The 15,870-nt window shown below is 49.3% G+C and overlaps 1 gene segment (V, D, J or C); it reads right to left on the reverse strand.

Annotated features, from left to right (window-relative positions):
- Nucleotides 1–7,894: 7,894 nt before the first annotated feature.
- Nucleotides 7,895–12,297, reverse strand: LOC141731560 (T cell receptor delta constant-like). The segment is given in 5 exon segments: nucleotides 7,895–8,454; nucleotides 8,538–8,654; nucleotides 8,951–9,058; nucleotides 9,687–9,962; nucleotides 12,204–12,297. Coding segments are annotated over 4 exon segments (594 nt in total).
- Between the last annotated feature and the right edge of the window lie 3,573 nt (nucleotides 12,298–15,870).

A 15,870-nucleotide genomic window follows, 5' to 3' on the forward strand; every position in this document is an offset into this window, starting at 1 on the left:
CTAGCAGTCACATGACATCTTCAGTGGTTTGAGACCAAACACACCACATAAAGAAACATTGCACGGCTTCCAAGGAAGGATCTCAAATAATATCAGAGAGGTTGAGTTGTAACTGAGAACGTGGGTATTATGTGACACCTATGAAAGGTCTGATGGAGTTTAGGTGGATAGAAAGCAGAAAAACAATGAGTACCTCTGGTGTTCTTTCAGAGCATTTCTTACAATGCAGTCTAATCCCCCTAGTACTCTCGTTGTAGATGCTAGTGGTAGTGTGAACAGAGTTCTGGGATGTAGCAGGCTGACTCTGGCGATCTTGGAAGGAACGAATGAAAAGCAGAGGATGCAGGAGGGTCGTAAATTGCTGAAGTGACCTTCCAGCTGCGAATTACCCTTGACAGCTCAGGGTGAACTGCATCCAGGGATCCTCTAACACGAACCAAATTTACATGCCAGGGTCTCTCCTTGCCTCTGCCTGGCTCTTGCTCAGGGATTCCCCCTGAGCAACGGGGTGTTAAGATCACTGAAATAAATGTACTTTGAGTGTGTCTGCGGCTGTTCCATCTGCTGACAGTGCTGCCTAACATAAATGGTTGTAGCTGTCCAAGTCTGAAAGACAGATGTCTGCCCAGGAAGGCAGGAACCTCTCTTGGAATGGAGAATATGATCCCCTTCCCTCCATATTAATATAACTTAGAAATAACGGGGCTTTCAAGGAAAGATGTGAGAAGAGGAATAAAAGTTTTTACTAATATGTGTATATATAACACTCCAAACAAAAAACAGCAGCAGGACCAAACAGACCCAGACACCCCGGCCCGGCCTTTCTCGGCCGCAGGCGCTTTCCCTTTGGTGCAGTTCTGGGCACAGCCAGCAGGGGCGCTGCTGGCTCCCGGCCGGGCAGGGCGAGTGTGGTGATTCCCCTGCGCCAGCAGGGGGCGCTGTGGCACAAACTCGGCCGCCTCTCTACATGTGTGTAATGGAGGGTGGGCAGGCAGGAGAGATGGAGAAGGGGCTCCCTTTACAATCCAACCGCAGTAGCTGGTCCTGGTGTATTTCTCCCTTACACAAACCAAAGGCCAGTGCTGGGGACATCAAGGGATTCGTGTGTCAAATTTCCGTTCCAGCAATTTCTCATCTGTACTAAATGCACCCAGATCTCCCAGGCTCTCCTTATAGGTCAGCTGTTCCCTTCCTTGTGTTCATGGCCCTTCATTGCATTTGTTCCCCTCTGTCCATGTTCTTCCCAGGACTGGGAGCCCAGCAAGGACACACTGGTCCTCAATCCCAGCAGTGCTGAGCTGAAGAGGATTCCTCCCCAGTGAGCAGGGAGTCAGGACAACATGCCAGGAGGTTGCATGAACCAACAAGGCTGGGAAAACGTGGGCCCAGTGCTGAATGGGATGGGGACCAGGTGACAGAGGATATGGGACAGGGCTGAGGTCCTGAATGCTTTATTCACCTCAGTCTTCACCAGCCAGACCAGCCTTCGGGAATTTCATTTCCCGCAGCTCAGGTGGAGAGGCCGGGAGGAGGAATATGTACCCTTGCAAAATCCATGTCACTGAGCCTTTCTCTAGGCCATAATGAAAGGATTTGTCCAGAAGGTTTCCAGGGAAGTCAGTGCTGGGAGCTCAACTGAATGAAGAATGCACAACATCCCCTCACTCCTCATCAGCAAGACCCTTTGTCTCACTGTAGAATGCTGTCAGTGTGGCTAATCCCAATCCCCACTTCTCAAATCATGTTGACTGTCCCTGAGGAAAAAGGGCTGAAAACGAAGGCAAGGCAAAGAGGAGAAATGAAGCTGTGCTGGACAGGAGCCCAGGCAAGGTGCACTAACCCTGCATTTCCCCATATTTAAGCCTCTGCAGCTCCCAGCACAGATCCTCCTGCACCATCAATGGCACCAGCCCTTCCAGCAGCCCTCCCTCCAGTGCCTTTTAGTGCCATCAAACCAGAGGGACATTTCCTGCACCTGCCATTGCCTGAGAAGAGCCCTGGGCAGCAGCTGCCAGAAAAAAATGCTGAGAGATCTGTCTTCCCCATCTGTTGGTTTTTGGTTAACTCTGCTGCAGAGCTGCTCCAGGGTGATTCTTGCTGCACAGTAATACGTTGCTGCATCGCCTGGGCTTGCTGCCGCGAGCTGCAGTGTGAAGCTGTTCTTGGACGTCTGCATTGATCCCACAAAGCGATCTTGGAAACCGTCTCCATAGGCACCACCATCCCTGTTAATCCATTCCAGAGAGCCCCGTGCATCCTGACGGTACCAGTACATGAAGTAGTTGCTCATATCATCTCCCTTCATGCTGCACTGAAAGGTGAATTCATCACCCTCTCGCACGGTCACTTCCCTGGGCTGCTGCTCCAAGGCCACCTGGCCAGTGACTGCTGCAGAGAGCAAGAACGAGCCACAGTCACTGCAAGATTCATTAAAGGTCAGGGCAATGCAGTTGGGGCTTTGGACTGGCACTGGACATGTGGGAGGATAAAATCCTCCTCTTGGAAGCCATCTGACACAGATGGGCAGAGCTGGTGGCAGCTAGCAAGGCTCACAAGGAAGGAGACACCTCATTTTCCTCCTTTCTTTTCCCAGTCACACAGGGAGCTTTTTTTGATTTTCCCCAAAGATGTAGGAAGGATTTACACCATGGGGCAATAAATCCCTTTGTCCTTGCCAGGACAGGATGGTGAGGCACCCACTGTCCTGTCCCTGAAGCTGCTCTGGGTGAGCAGAGCAAAGCCAAAGGGCTGTCACAGGCAGTGGGGCTGTGCCCTGTGCTGCCATGGCCCAGCTGCTCTGTGCCAGAGGGGCCGCAGTGCCCCAGGAGCAGTGTCCAGTGCCAGGGCCAAGCGCTGGGCCCCGAGATCTGAGTGCAGCAGGGAGGTGCCCTGCGTGTGCCCAGGCTGCAGAGCAGGCAGCTGGCACGCAGGTGCCCAGCTCAGAGGCACCAGAGGAGCAGGGCTGCTCTCCCCGTGCTCCACAGGCATGGCTGGGCAGCTGGAGCCGGGGCACAGCTGCGGCTGCAAGCGCTCAGCACAGCTGCCCAGAGCCCTGCAGAGCCCAGGGCCACGCTCAGCTCCTGGGGCCAGCAGCCCTTGCCTGCACTTACCTACAATGGGCAAGAAGCCCACGCACAGGGCACTCCACATGGCCAGGCCCGCTCTCAGTGGCCTCTCTGCAGCTTCTCTGCGCCTGCACAACAGCTCTGCCCACACCTGCCCTGCCTGGGCCTCTGCCACTGCTCTCAGGCCCAGGCCCTGCTGGTCCCTCCCTCTGCCTGTGACAGCACTGAGGGGGAGAGGTGGGGCACCAGGAGCACAGCTTGAAGCTCTTGCTGCCCTCCTGGCTGTCTCTCACCCTGCGTGGCCCCCATCTTTCTGTGAAAACATCTACATATTCACACTTTGTGTGATCCTGGGAAAGAGCCTCAGGCTTGATTTGCAGTGGCTCAGTGGGAAATCTAAATTGGGAAATTCCATTCCGAGACCACAACAGCCTCATTTGGCATCCAGTGTGGGGCATGAAGTATGAGATAAGAACGGATCTGCCCTGAGTGGGTTGCAGACCAATCTGACCTCAGCATTAGCTGTATCAGGTATGGATCCACTGGTGCCAATGCTGCTGGGGCTGTTCCTGTGGCTGTGGGACCTAACCCTGTGTCTGTTCTCACATGAGCTTGCCATGATGACATTGTGCAGGGCTGTGGGCACTGGGAAGGGGATTGGGGAAGAGGACAGAAACTCTCAGCCTCTGGAGGTGGCTCCTCTGAAGGGTATGAGAAAGATAGTGTACCAAGGATGGTGAAGTAGTGTTCCCAGGTACTGCCCTGGCTAGACAATCTGGTTTCCTCCAAAATAAAATTGTGTGTGCACAGTGCCTGTTAGAGGTGTCCACTTAATGAGTGCTGGGGTATCTCTACTCCAGACAAGTAAAAAGGTGAAAGGGCTGAGAGCCGCGCAAACGGGCAGAGGAGAAATGAGACTGTGCTGGACAGGAGCCCTGGCAAGGTGCACTAAACCTGCACTTCCCCAAACTGCAGCCTCTGCAGCTCCCAGCACAGATCATCTTGCACCATCAATGGCACTAGCCCTTCCTGCAGCCCTCCCTCCCGTGCCTTTTAATGCCACGCAGCCAGAGGGACATTTCCTGCACCTGCCATTGCCTGACAAGAGCCCTGGGCAGCAGCTGCCAGAAAGATCTGTAATCCCCATCTGCTGGTTTTTGGTTCACTCTGCTGCAGAGCTGCTCCAGGGTGGCGCTGCTCCACAGTAATACGTTGCTGCATCCCCTAGCGCTGCTGCCAGGAGCTGCAGTGTGAAGCTGTTCTTGGAGCTCTCCACTCTTCCCTTAAAGCGATCTTGGAAACCACCTCCATAGGTACCAGCAAAGGTCTCGTAAATCCATTGCAGAGAGCCCCGTGGGCCTTGACGGTACCAGTACATGAAGTACCTTCTCATATCACCTCTCTTCATGCTGCACTGCAAGGTGAATTCATCTCCCTCTCGCACGGTCACTTCCCTGGGCTGCTGCTCCAAGGCCACCTGGCCAGTGACTGCTGCACAGAGCAAGAACGAGCCACAGTGACTGCAAGATCCAGCAAAGGTCAGGACAATGCTTTTGGGGCTTTGGACTCGCACGGGATATGTGGGAGGACAAAATCCTACTCTTGGAAGCCAGCTGACACAGATGGGCAGAGCTGGTGGCAGCTAGCAAGGCTCACAAGGAAGGAGACAACACATTTTCCTCCTTCATTTTCCCAGTCTGTCAGGAACCATTTTCTGATTTTCCCCAAAGAAGCAGGAAGGATTTACACCATGGGGCAATAAATCCCTTTGTCCTTGCCAAGACAGGATGGAGAGGCACCCACTGTCCTGTCCCTGAAGCTGCTCTGGGTGAGCAGAGCAAAACAAAAGGGCTGTCAGTGGGGCTGTGCCCTGTGCTGCCATGGCCCAGCTGCTCTGTGCCAGAGGGGCCGCAGTGCCCCAGGAGCAGTGTCCAGTGCCACGGCCAAGCGCTGGACCCCGAGATCTGAGCGCAGCAGGGAGGTGCCCTGCGTGTGCCCAGGCTGCAGAGCAGGCAGCTGGCACGGAGGTGCCCAGCTCAGAGGCACCAGAGGAGCAGGGCTGCTCTCCCCGTGCTCCACAGGCATGGCTGGGCAGCTGGAGCCGGGGCACAGCTGCGGCTGCAAGCGCTCAGCACAGCTGCCCAGAGCCCTGCAGAGCCCAGGGCCACGCTCAGCTCCTGGGGCCAGCAGCCCTTGCCTGCACTTACCTACAATGGGCAAGAAGCCCACGCACAGGGCACTCCACATGGCCAGGCCCGCTCTCAGTGCTCTCTCTGCAGCTTCTCTGCGCCTGCACAACAGCTCTGCCCACACCTGCCCTGCCTGGGCCTCTGGCACTGCTCTCAGGCCCAGGCCCTGCTGGTCCCTCCCTCTGCCTGTGACAGCACTGAGGGGGAGAGGTGGGGCACCAGGAGCACAGCTTGAAGCTCTTGCTGCCCTCCTGGCTGTCTCTCACCCTGCGTGGCCCCCATCTTTCTGTGAAAACATCTCCATATTCACACTTTGTGTGATCCTGGGAAAGAGCCTCAGGCTTGCTTTGGAGTGTCTCAGTGCGAACACTAAATTGGGAAATTCCATTCCTAAGCCCCAACAGCCTCATTTGGCATCCAGTGTGGGACATGAAGGATGAGATAAGAACAGATCGGCTCCAAGTGGGCTGCAGACCAATCTGACCTCAGCATTAGTTGTATCAGGTATGGATCCACTGGTGCCACTGCTGCTGGGGCTGTTCCTGTGGCTGTGGGACCTAACCCTGTGGATGTTCCCATATGATCTTCCCATGATGATATTGTGCAGGGCTGTGGGCACTGAGAAGGGGACTGGGGGGAGAACACAGAAGCTCTCAGCCTCTGGAGGTGGCTGCTGTCAAATGTTAGAGAGAGATACTTGGGATGATCTAGTAGTGTGCTCAGGCAGGTGGAACCCCGTGGCTAGAGACTCTATTTGTCATCAAAATAAAACAGTGTGTGCACAGTGCCTCTTAGAGGTCTCCACTTACTGAGGGCTGAAGTGTCTCTACTCTGTCTCGTTGCAGATTATGTTTCAGTACAGGTCACGAAAGTTTAATTTGCCTGGTTGTCAGAGGCTTTGGCATAGACAGGAATCAGCTAAGACCGTCATCTACAGAAATCCCAGATTTGACATCTACTTTCAAAGCTTTCCTTTGGAAAGACAGACATTCCCTGGAGCTTTGCACTCCCCATTCCTGAATAGTTTGCAGGGGGAAGATCAGGTTCCTATTACTTCAGTTCATACCATATCTGCTGACTGAAATATAAGGCAAAGAGAGAAAGAGAACTTTCCTTACAGTGAGGTAATTAACCATACACTTTTTGAGTTTCTGTTTGTGTTAGATCTAATTTTGTCAGGAAGTTTATAGGATTTTGTGGCACATAAGAGATACATCAGATTATAACTAGCAGATGGAGTAATATGATTATTACATTGCATTTTTAATGTGGTGTAAGAAAACTGGAGGGTTCAGTGGTACAAAATAGTGTTTAGTGGTGCCCATTCTCATTGTGTTCATCACCGTGTTTTCCCATGTAACCTCTTGGAGAAAGCTTTATTCTTTCAGGATGCTTTAAATGTTGTCTGCCACTGGAGCGAGCTCTCACCATTTTGACTTGATCAGCATGACAGATGTCAACTACCACACTCTGTGTTTGAAAATCAAGGCATTACTTTATTCTGGCTAGGAGATGCAACAGAAATAATTTCATCCACACATTGCACGGGTTGTGCAGAGAAAATCCGTCCATCGGACAATGTTTTCGCTGGAGTTTTCTTGTGCTTCTACAGTCAAAACCCAGGGAAATACATTAGTTCAATGCTCATTGCAGCCAAGTGGCACAGTTTGTAGTGCTTGGTATTTTATTGATCACTACACCTTTGATGTTATTTTGGTTCTCAGTCTTGGTTCTCTCATCGACCTTTTCCCAGACCAGGTGTCTCTGACCATGCCAGGGCTGATGTTTGGAGCTGATGTTCATTAATGCTCATTATCTTTTGTGTATCTTCTGTGCTGCTCCCAGTCTGCTGAGATGTTTTAAATGTCTGCTGAATTTTCTTTATATACTTTTAGTCAGGGGTTTTGTTCACCTTTGCCCAGGGGAAAAGGAACTGAAGTTCCTTTTCAAAGGACTTCTCAGCACTCCAGGCCTGAGGGTGTGAGCTGAGCAAGCTCAGTGCAGCAGCCCTTGCTGTGGCCTGGGCAGAGGCTCTCTTGAGGGCTGCAGGAGCTCAGGCAGGGGGAGCAAAGCCTTATCTCCCCTTCAGGATGTGGTTACCTTGTGTTTGCAAAAGCAGGGGAGGGTTAATGCTGCCTGGTGTGACTGAGTCAGAAATGGTGACCACAGCATCCTGCCTGTAGCCTGTGAGAGGGGCATGAGCTGGGGAAGGTGTGGGCTGGGCTCTGTTAGGCAGGAGCCAAGTTGCTATGGAAACTATCAATCCATCAAATCACCCCAGATTATTTTCTGGTGGCCCCTTCCTCCTGTCCCTGAGTGCAAAACAACAGCAGGGTTTCTTCTCTGCTGACAGGAGCATTTTCCTCCCTTGTGCCTTCAGCAAGGACTCTCCTCACTGAGGCTCCTGACTGTGCCAGAGACATTTCCCTGCACAAAGTCTGCAAAAGACAAATTCAACCAACAGGATATCTAGAATATCAAAGCTGTGCTTCTGATCCCAATTTACAGCCTTTACGCCAGTTGGATTTCAGCAATTCCATCTCAGTTTCAGAAGAAAAATCACAGAAAACCCACAGTATTTTGTGCTTGCACAACTTTATTTTTGTCACTATTACAGGAACCTAAAATGCACTTGCAATAAATTTGGCAGAAGAAATACAGGCTTAATCAAGAAATGAACACTATCTAGATGAATGAAATCGCTTCAGATTCTACACAGCTCTTCTTATCTGCAATACACATTTTTGTTACTAAATCTATCTCAATCCAAAGCTACAAATGGCAGCTCCTGGGCTGGAATTCTCCCAGCAGTGCTGCTCCAGTTCCACAGGTAGTAACACAACATGCCTGGGAACGGTGCTTTTCAAAGGCCATCTATCTGCAGTGAGCACTGGAGTTTTCAAAGCAGGTTGGACACTGGTGTGCAAATGCCAGAAGAGTGGGGGGATCTGCTTAGCAGAAGGATGAGGATAAATCCACTCTCCTCAGTGTTCAGAGGAGAGGAAACAGCAAAAGCACTTGAAACTCTTCTGTGTGAATCAGCTGGCCAGCAGGAGTGCAGAGTGTTGCGTGTCTTCAGGGGAAGGTGCTGCCTCGTGTCCTGGCTGGTCTCTGTCAGCAGCTCTGGCCCTGCTTGTTCCACCCCCTTGTGCTGCTGGTTCACGTTCTTTCCTGCTCTTCTTTGGGTTCATTCCCCATGTCTGGAAGAGCAAAGGGAGGTTTAAAGTACATTTAATGAAATTGGGCCTATGGAACAGTGATTGAGAGCTGTGAGCTCCCTTACCTCAGAAAAGAAACAACTTGATGCTCATGAGGGCATTGAAGGCGATGCTCTTTGCCAGCAGGACTCTCAAACCCAGCACAGTCATGGACAGCATGTTCACTCTCTGCCCTCCAGCATCTGCTCAGCGACCAGAAAAGAGGGGAGAGATCATGGTCTAGGTTTTGGTGCTGTGACTTGGAAGAAAGTGGAAAATCCACAGGTGAGAGTTTCAGGGAAAGGAAGAGCAGCAAAGGAAGAGCTGAGAGAGAACATGGCAACAACAGGGGAGCAACCTTGGAACAGCAACCTTGGAACAGCAGCTTGTGTGTGCTGAATGTGTTGTGTTCTGAGTCCTCTGCCCTGGAGAAAATACATTTCCATGCCTTTATCCCCCAGAGAGCAATGCAACTTCACATCCTGTTTGGGTAACTCACCTTGTGCTGAGATGTTTGTGCTGTTGCAAACCCTCTCACTGGCCCCTAACTCTGTTCTGGTTCTGTTTTGTTCCCCAAATCCTGTTATTGGTTCTTCAGCCTCCTCTTCTGTAGCATGATAAAGAAAAGGTAATTTAAACTATATACACCATTTATACAGGATAATAAAAAAATGTTTAGTTGACATTTCTCATAGAAAATCAGAGGAACATACTGACTGGGCTTCAGCACGTCAGGAGTAATTCTGACATTAATATGAGGAGACAAGTGCTCCATGCAGTTGCAGGAGACAGAAAAATTCCTGCATTGTTTTGTTTTACTATTTGAATGACATTGAGGACGAAAAGAGAAAACATGCCAAATATAACAATTCATTTAATTAAAAAACCCTCACAACACACCCCATGTTTAACTTTGTGTTAATATTGAAAGGGCTTTTCCAGCTTGTGCTGCGGGAGGTTTCCTGCTATAGGCTTGAATATTCTGTCATAAGGAAATTCCCATTTTAAAGAAATAGATTGTGTCTTTCTTCTTCTCCCCAGAAAAGTATCTCAAAGTAATTTAACAGTTGAAAAACCATTTCTTTTAGATGCTTTGAAACATCTTTCAGCTCTCCCTGCTGAAATCCCAAATGTCTTTCTTATTTCTGCTGGGCAGTGCTGTCCAGAAGGAGAACACCGAGCCCCACAGGCCACTGTCTCCAGAAATAAGTGACAGCTGTGCCACCAAACTGTACCTGGCTCTGCTGTTATCGTGCGGTCGGGGAATTTGGCCGTGCAGGTCACCTCTGTGTCTTTTGTCACCCTGACCACTTTAATTGCATTGTACAAGCCCTGTGACGTCAAAATGGATGGGCTCTGTTCATAGACCACCTCCTGAGAGGGCATCTCCAATCTGATGTTCTTTGTAGCGGAGTTCCTTGCCAAACAAGCTGCTTTCCCAGAGCTGCCACCTCCTTCCAGTTTCTTTGATTTCATCACAATGACTTGAGGGTCAGAAATGTTGGAAATGTCTGGAAAGAAAAGCAAAGTTTGGACAGGATTGATTTTACTGCAGGCTTGCCTGGGTGCTGAGTGACCCAAAATTCACATGTACTCCATCTGTGACTAATATGAACATTCTCATTTACTCTCTTTTATGGCATTATTCCTTGGTATTAGATCTACAAGTAACAAAAGAAGATTGCTGAAACTCTCTACCATCTGTCTCACAAAAAAACTATTGGTGTCAAAAGAATTTAGTTGCCCACAAATCATTGTGGTACCATGACTTGTTTTTTAAACAAAATATCTTTGCCTCTAGGTCAGGTCACAAGTGGAGAATCAAGGGTGATCTCAAAAACCAATGTCAGGATTGAACTCAGATTAGCAATTTGGATGAGACTAAAACCATGGAACTGAAAGGAATCCTCCAGCAGCCTTCCTTGCCAGAAAGGGCTCAGCTTATGAAAAGCTGTCAGACACATCCACCAAGATGGACGTGTCTGCTTTGTCAGGAGCATCCTGAGGGGTCTCTTGGGTAAACAGAGGTGCATGAGGCTTTTCATTTTGCATGGTGTCTGCCTTGCAGGTGGGTCAAGAGATCCCTCAGCTCGAACATTTTGTTCATCCCAGGGTACTGATGGCAGTTTGAACAAGGAGCTCTGATTTTACCCCCTTTCCCCATCAGCCCTGTGCCACTGCTGAGGAACTGAGGTGAAAGCCAAAGTGTGCTCTGCCACAACTTCATGGGTCAGCTCTCCTGATCAAACAGGCAGAACTACTCACTTGTGCACACCTCCAGCAGCCAGACACCCACCAGAAATCCAACACTGCCTTCCCAGGTGTTCTACCAGGCTTGGCCAGAGCCTGTCAGTCCTGTGCATTCTGTGTTCTCTGAGAAGGGCTTTTCATGTGGTCTCCTCTCCAGACTTTACAAACAGCCAGAACACAACCAGGCTGCTTCGCTGCAATAGCTCCCTGGGTAGGATCTTCAGCAAGCAATAACGCACACAGTGCAACTGTAGTTCAGAGAGCAGAAGATTTGTTTTATCTGACCCCAGAATGCTCACCTGAGTCCCACTAGTTTGCATTCCCTGAAAGTACAGCCCTGAATTCCTACCACTGCTTGTTTCTGGAAGGGATTAATCTTTTATGTTTATGTTCAAATTTATTTGAACAAAAGGGGGAGGTTGCTCTCATCCTGGAAACTTTCACTTCAACACATTAAGTATTTCAGCAGACTCAAAAGGGACTTTGATACTTTAGGTTCAATGTATTTTACTACCAAACTTAATTCCAGAGTTTCTGTGCAGCTCTCAAAGTATCCTGTCATTAGCTAGAAAAAGAAAATCATTGAACAGCGTGGAAAGAAGATGTCTTCCTGCATAATGGAAATTTACATTACTTTGTCCCATTGGAATTGGAAGTGCAGTGAGATTGTTCCCAAATACACATTTATTCCCATGCAACATATCCTACAGACATGGAGACATATTTGGCAGCACCCAAAGCAGTCCCACGTCTTTTTGGAGGGAGAGTAGGAGGTTTTAGGGATGTAAAGTAACATGGGAGATTCTTTAAAGATATGCAGTCCTGTAAAAGCAAACCAACAATTCCTGAGGGATGCACCTGATACTTCAGGATCACAGAAACCATCATCAAAAACCCCTCTGCCACCCCAACAGTCATATTCCCTTGAAAAACTTGGGGTGGCCTGCACCTTTATTGTTCATCACAGAATTCCAAAGAAAGATAGGAATAAGTCAGGCTTCCTATAATCCCTATTCCCCACATTAGTCTTTTCAGAACCCACACAACCTGGGAGCCAATTAACTTTCATACCAGAACTTCTCCAACCAGGAGTTACAGATCTGTCTCAAAACTCCTCATGCTGGGAGCTCCTCACTGAGCTCTGCTTTCCTGCCCCAAGTCAGTCAGTGCAAGCCCGCTGGAGAATTGGACACTGGACAGTGAATTTGGGCCAGAGTGCTGCCCAAAGCGGGAATAAGTTATCACAGGCTAAGCAGTGCCCTGCGGGTGTTTGGGGATCATGGAATAATGGTGCTGTGCAGAGTCAACCCAGATGTTCCTGGGAAACCTTCCTGAGCAGATCCAAGCTGAGGGTTTGGCTTGAAAGCCTGGCTGGAGAGCAAGTGCATTCAAGGGATTATTGCACCTGAAAATTCTTTCAGTGAACCCAAACCTTTAAATTCCCTTGTTCTCCCCCACATTAATTTTAAACGGAGTTTTAGGAATAAAAAAATGTCACTTACTTGGTTCAACTGTGAGAGTCGTCCCTGGTCCAAATATAAGCTTCTCTATCCTCACACTGCTAAGGCTTATTCCAATAACTCACTCTTTTCTCATGGTGTTCAAAAGTAAACAGGTGCTGAAAAGCCATTCGTTATAATTATCCATGGGTGGAAGTCCATGAGAGGATCCAGAGGTAGATTTACTTCCAAAACTGGAAAGGGAAATAATGTTAATGGAATTGTTCGGTGATTTTAAAAAGCTTGATTGAGTATAGAACTTTGAACTTCCCCCTTTCTTCCACCTTTTAGAACCTTCATGAGCTCTATTATGTATCCAGGATACTAGGAAATATAGGAAGAATGTTGTTCTTCTCTTCTTAATCCTTAGAGTCACCCATCTCCTTTCTTTCCCAACATTTCTCACCTTCTTTCCCTCTTTTTGTTTTTGTACAGGTCCCTATGCTGTTTATATCATTGTGGTAACCCAGCCAATCCACAGTGATATATTTCATAACAAAAACTGTCTCTGTTCCACTACACAGATTATTGGATTATACTAGCAGTCACATGACATCTTCAGTGGTTTGAGACCAAATGCACCACATAAAGAAACACCACATGGCTTTCAAGGAAGGATCTCAAATAATATCAGAGAGGTTGAGTTGTAAATGAGAACGTGGGTATTATGTGACACCTATGAAGGGTGTGGTGGAGTTTAGGTGGACAGAAAGCAGAAAAATAATCAGTACCTCTGGTGTTCTTTCAGAGCATTTCTTACAATGCAGTCTAATCTCCCTGCTTCTCTTCTTGTAGGTACTAGTGGTAGTATGAACAAAGTTTTAGGATGTAGCACGCCTACTCTGGGGGTGATGGGAGGAATGGATTAAAAACAGAAGATGCAGGAGGGTCGTAAATTGCTGAAGTGAATTGACCTTCCAGCTGGGAATTACCCTTGACAGCCCAGGGTGAACTGCATCCAGAGATCCTCTAACATGAACCAAGTTTACCTGCCAGTGTCTCCCCTTGCCTCTGCCTGGCTCTTGCTCAGGGATTCCCCTAGGTTAGCAAGGTCATAGAAACAAATGTACTATGAGTTTGTCTGTAGCTGCTCCATCTGCTGCCTGTGCTGCCTCACACAGGTGGTGGTGACTGTCCTAGTTTAAAAGACAGATGTCTGCCAAGGAAGGTGGGAACCTCTCTTGGAATGGAGAATAGGATCTCTTTCTGTCCAAATTATTATAACTTTGAAATAAAGGGGCTTTCAAGGAAAGATATGCAAAGAGGACTAACAGTTCTTTACTAGTATGTGTATGTATAACAACCAAAACAAAACAGAGCAGCAGCACCAAACAGACCCAGACACCCAGGCCCGGCCTCTCTCACCCGGGGGCGCTTTCCCTTTGGTGCAGTTCCGGGCACAGCCAGCAGGGGCTCTGCTGGCTCACCCAGCCAGGCATGGCGGGTGCGGTGATTCCCCCGCCACAGAAGGGGGCGCTAGGGGCACAAACTCGGCTGCCTCTCTGCATGTGTGTAATGGTGGGTGGGCAGGCGGATGAGATGGAGAAGGGGCTCCATTTACAATCCCACAGAAGCAGCCGGTCCTGGTGCCCCTCCTGGTACCGAAACCAGCTCAGTCAGGAACCTTGGAGCAACAGGCTTCAACGGCAGAGGTGAGAACACTCAAAGTGGTAAACCAAGTGTAGGGGAAACTCTCAAGCTGTGGCAGGAGTCACGGGTGTCTGGGCAGACAAGGGGTTAAGTTATAGTGTCACAGAAATCCCTGAAGCAGTGGCAGACAACAGCAGTGCTGGGCAGGGGATTGCTCCTTTGGACAGCTCACTGGCAGTGGCTGATCCTGGGATCAGCAGAGGGTGTGGCCCTGCGTGCTCCTGCCTCACTGCTCCTGGTGTAGCACACACGGGCTCTGGGCTCTCAAATGACAGAGAAGCAGAGAATCAAGCTGGCAATCCCTACTCTGTTGCAGTGTGTTTTAAACTTCCAGGTCCCTTGTCCAGGTGTGCCAAAACCCTCCCTTCCCCCCTCGCCCGCTTGCTGAGTGAGTCCTGTCAATCAGGCTTAACATTCCAGCAAAGGCGTCGTGTGGTTGGTCAAATTCAAAGGATGCTCTTTAGGCCCAGAGGTCATTGGCCTGTCTAGGTGTCCCTCGTCCCTTGAGACCCCGCCCCTCCCACCTGGTTGGTGTCTCACCTGTCCCCTCCCCTCCCCCTGAGCTTAAAAGAGGAGTCCAGCCATGCGGTCGGGCATTCTGTTGGAGCTCTTCCCAAGCTTCAGACCAGTATCACCATAGAATAAACCACTGGATACAACCCTCCAGCAAAATCCTCTCCTTTTTTTCTCTTCACCTTCACCTTAAGTCTTCTTCCTGAGGTAAACGGAGTACTTATCAAGCCTGGACTTGTTTAGTGCCCAGCTGAAACCATCAGCAAGCTAAAGGTGTCTCTGGGGTGGTACACCGCAGATGCTGCCTTCGGCCTAGCAGCGAGGGTCAGACCAGCCCAGGCACAATCTAACTGGTAATATTGGGATTCATATTCCAATACTACTCAAAGTGCCAAAGGAAAAGAAAGAAAGAATAACAGGCAAAAAGCACAGGGCAACAGTGACTCCAGTCAAACGTGCTTACCCTGTGGCTCCTGAGTTGAGCAGCCCCTCTGGAAGGAAGCAGCAGCCCCTGGCCCCCAACTCTCAGGGAATCCCTGCTGCCCCTCACCCGTCGCGATACTTCCTGAGCAAGGGGAGGCAGTGACCATTCTGAACACAAAGACAAAATCATGAATTGTTAGGGAATTTAGGCCATTCCCAAAGCAGAAATATGGGTAGAAAACATGAGAGGAATGGGAAGAAATAGGTGAGGCTTTCAGGGGACAAATGGGACATCCCAGGGCTCCAGTCCTCATGGGTGCTTAAAGTGTGTCAGGTGTCTGATGGCAGGACAGCACAGCTGGGCACACACAGTCAGGAGTTTTCTGGCCGTACTGATGTGAACTTACTAACGCAAATGGCTGGTGAGCTGGACCTCTGTGTGCCACTGAGGAAGAATTGGTGCTGGGGCAGCCTTGGCTGCATTGACCATGCAGTGTTAGAGCTCAGGATGCTGGGAGAAGAGAGCAATGCAAAACAGGACTGGAGCCCTGAGCTTCAGGAGAGCAGAGTCTGGGCTCTTCTGGGATGAATCCCATGGGTTATGGTCCTGGACAGAGAAGGAGAGCTGCTCACATTCAGAGATTAGCTCTTTGAGCCTCAAGAATGGTTCCTCTTGACAAAGCAGTAAGTCAGGCTTTGTGTCAGACGTCCAAAATGTTGAACAAAGGGCTCCTGAATAAACTCATAACTAGTAAAAACAGAATGTTCCTGTCAAGTTGTTCAACTGTGATGATCAAATGTCTAAAATGACCTGTTTGCAAGAGCCAAGATCTCAGGTTGAACGGTGAGGAAATTGGTCTTGGAACATTAGGAGGGGTGTTGTGCTGTTTCAGTAATTCTGGTAAATCAAATTTGTGTATGTGCACAGAGTTGTCTAAAGAAAAATAGACGAGGTAAAGCTACCATTATTTCCTCCTTCAAGAGAAGGGAGGGAGACAGTTTTTGTGTGGTGGTTCAGTTGTTTTCAGTCACTGTGGTAAGTAGCCCACCACTGTGCTAGACAGTTCTACAAAAACATCTCAGG

This window comes from Zonotrichia albicollis, chromosome 23, assembly GCF_047830755.1.
Source record: "Zonotrichia albicollis isolate bZonAlb1 chromosome 23, bZonAlb1.hap1, whole genome shotgun sequence".
Lineage (NCBI taxonomy): Eukaryota > Metazoa > Chordata > Aves > Passeriformes > Passerellidae > Zonotrichia > Zonotrichia albicollis.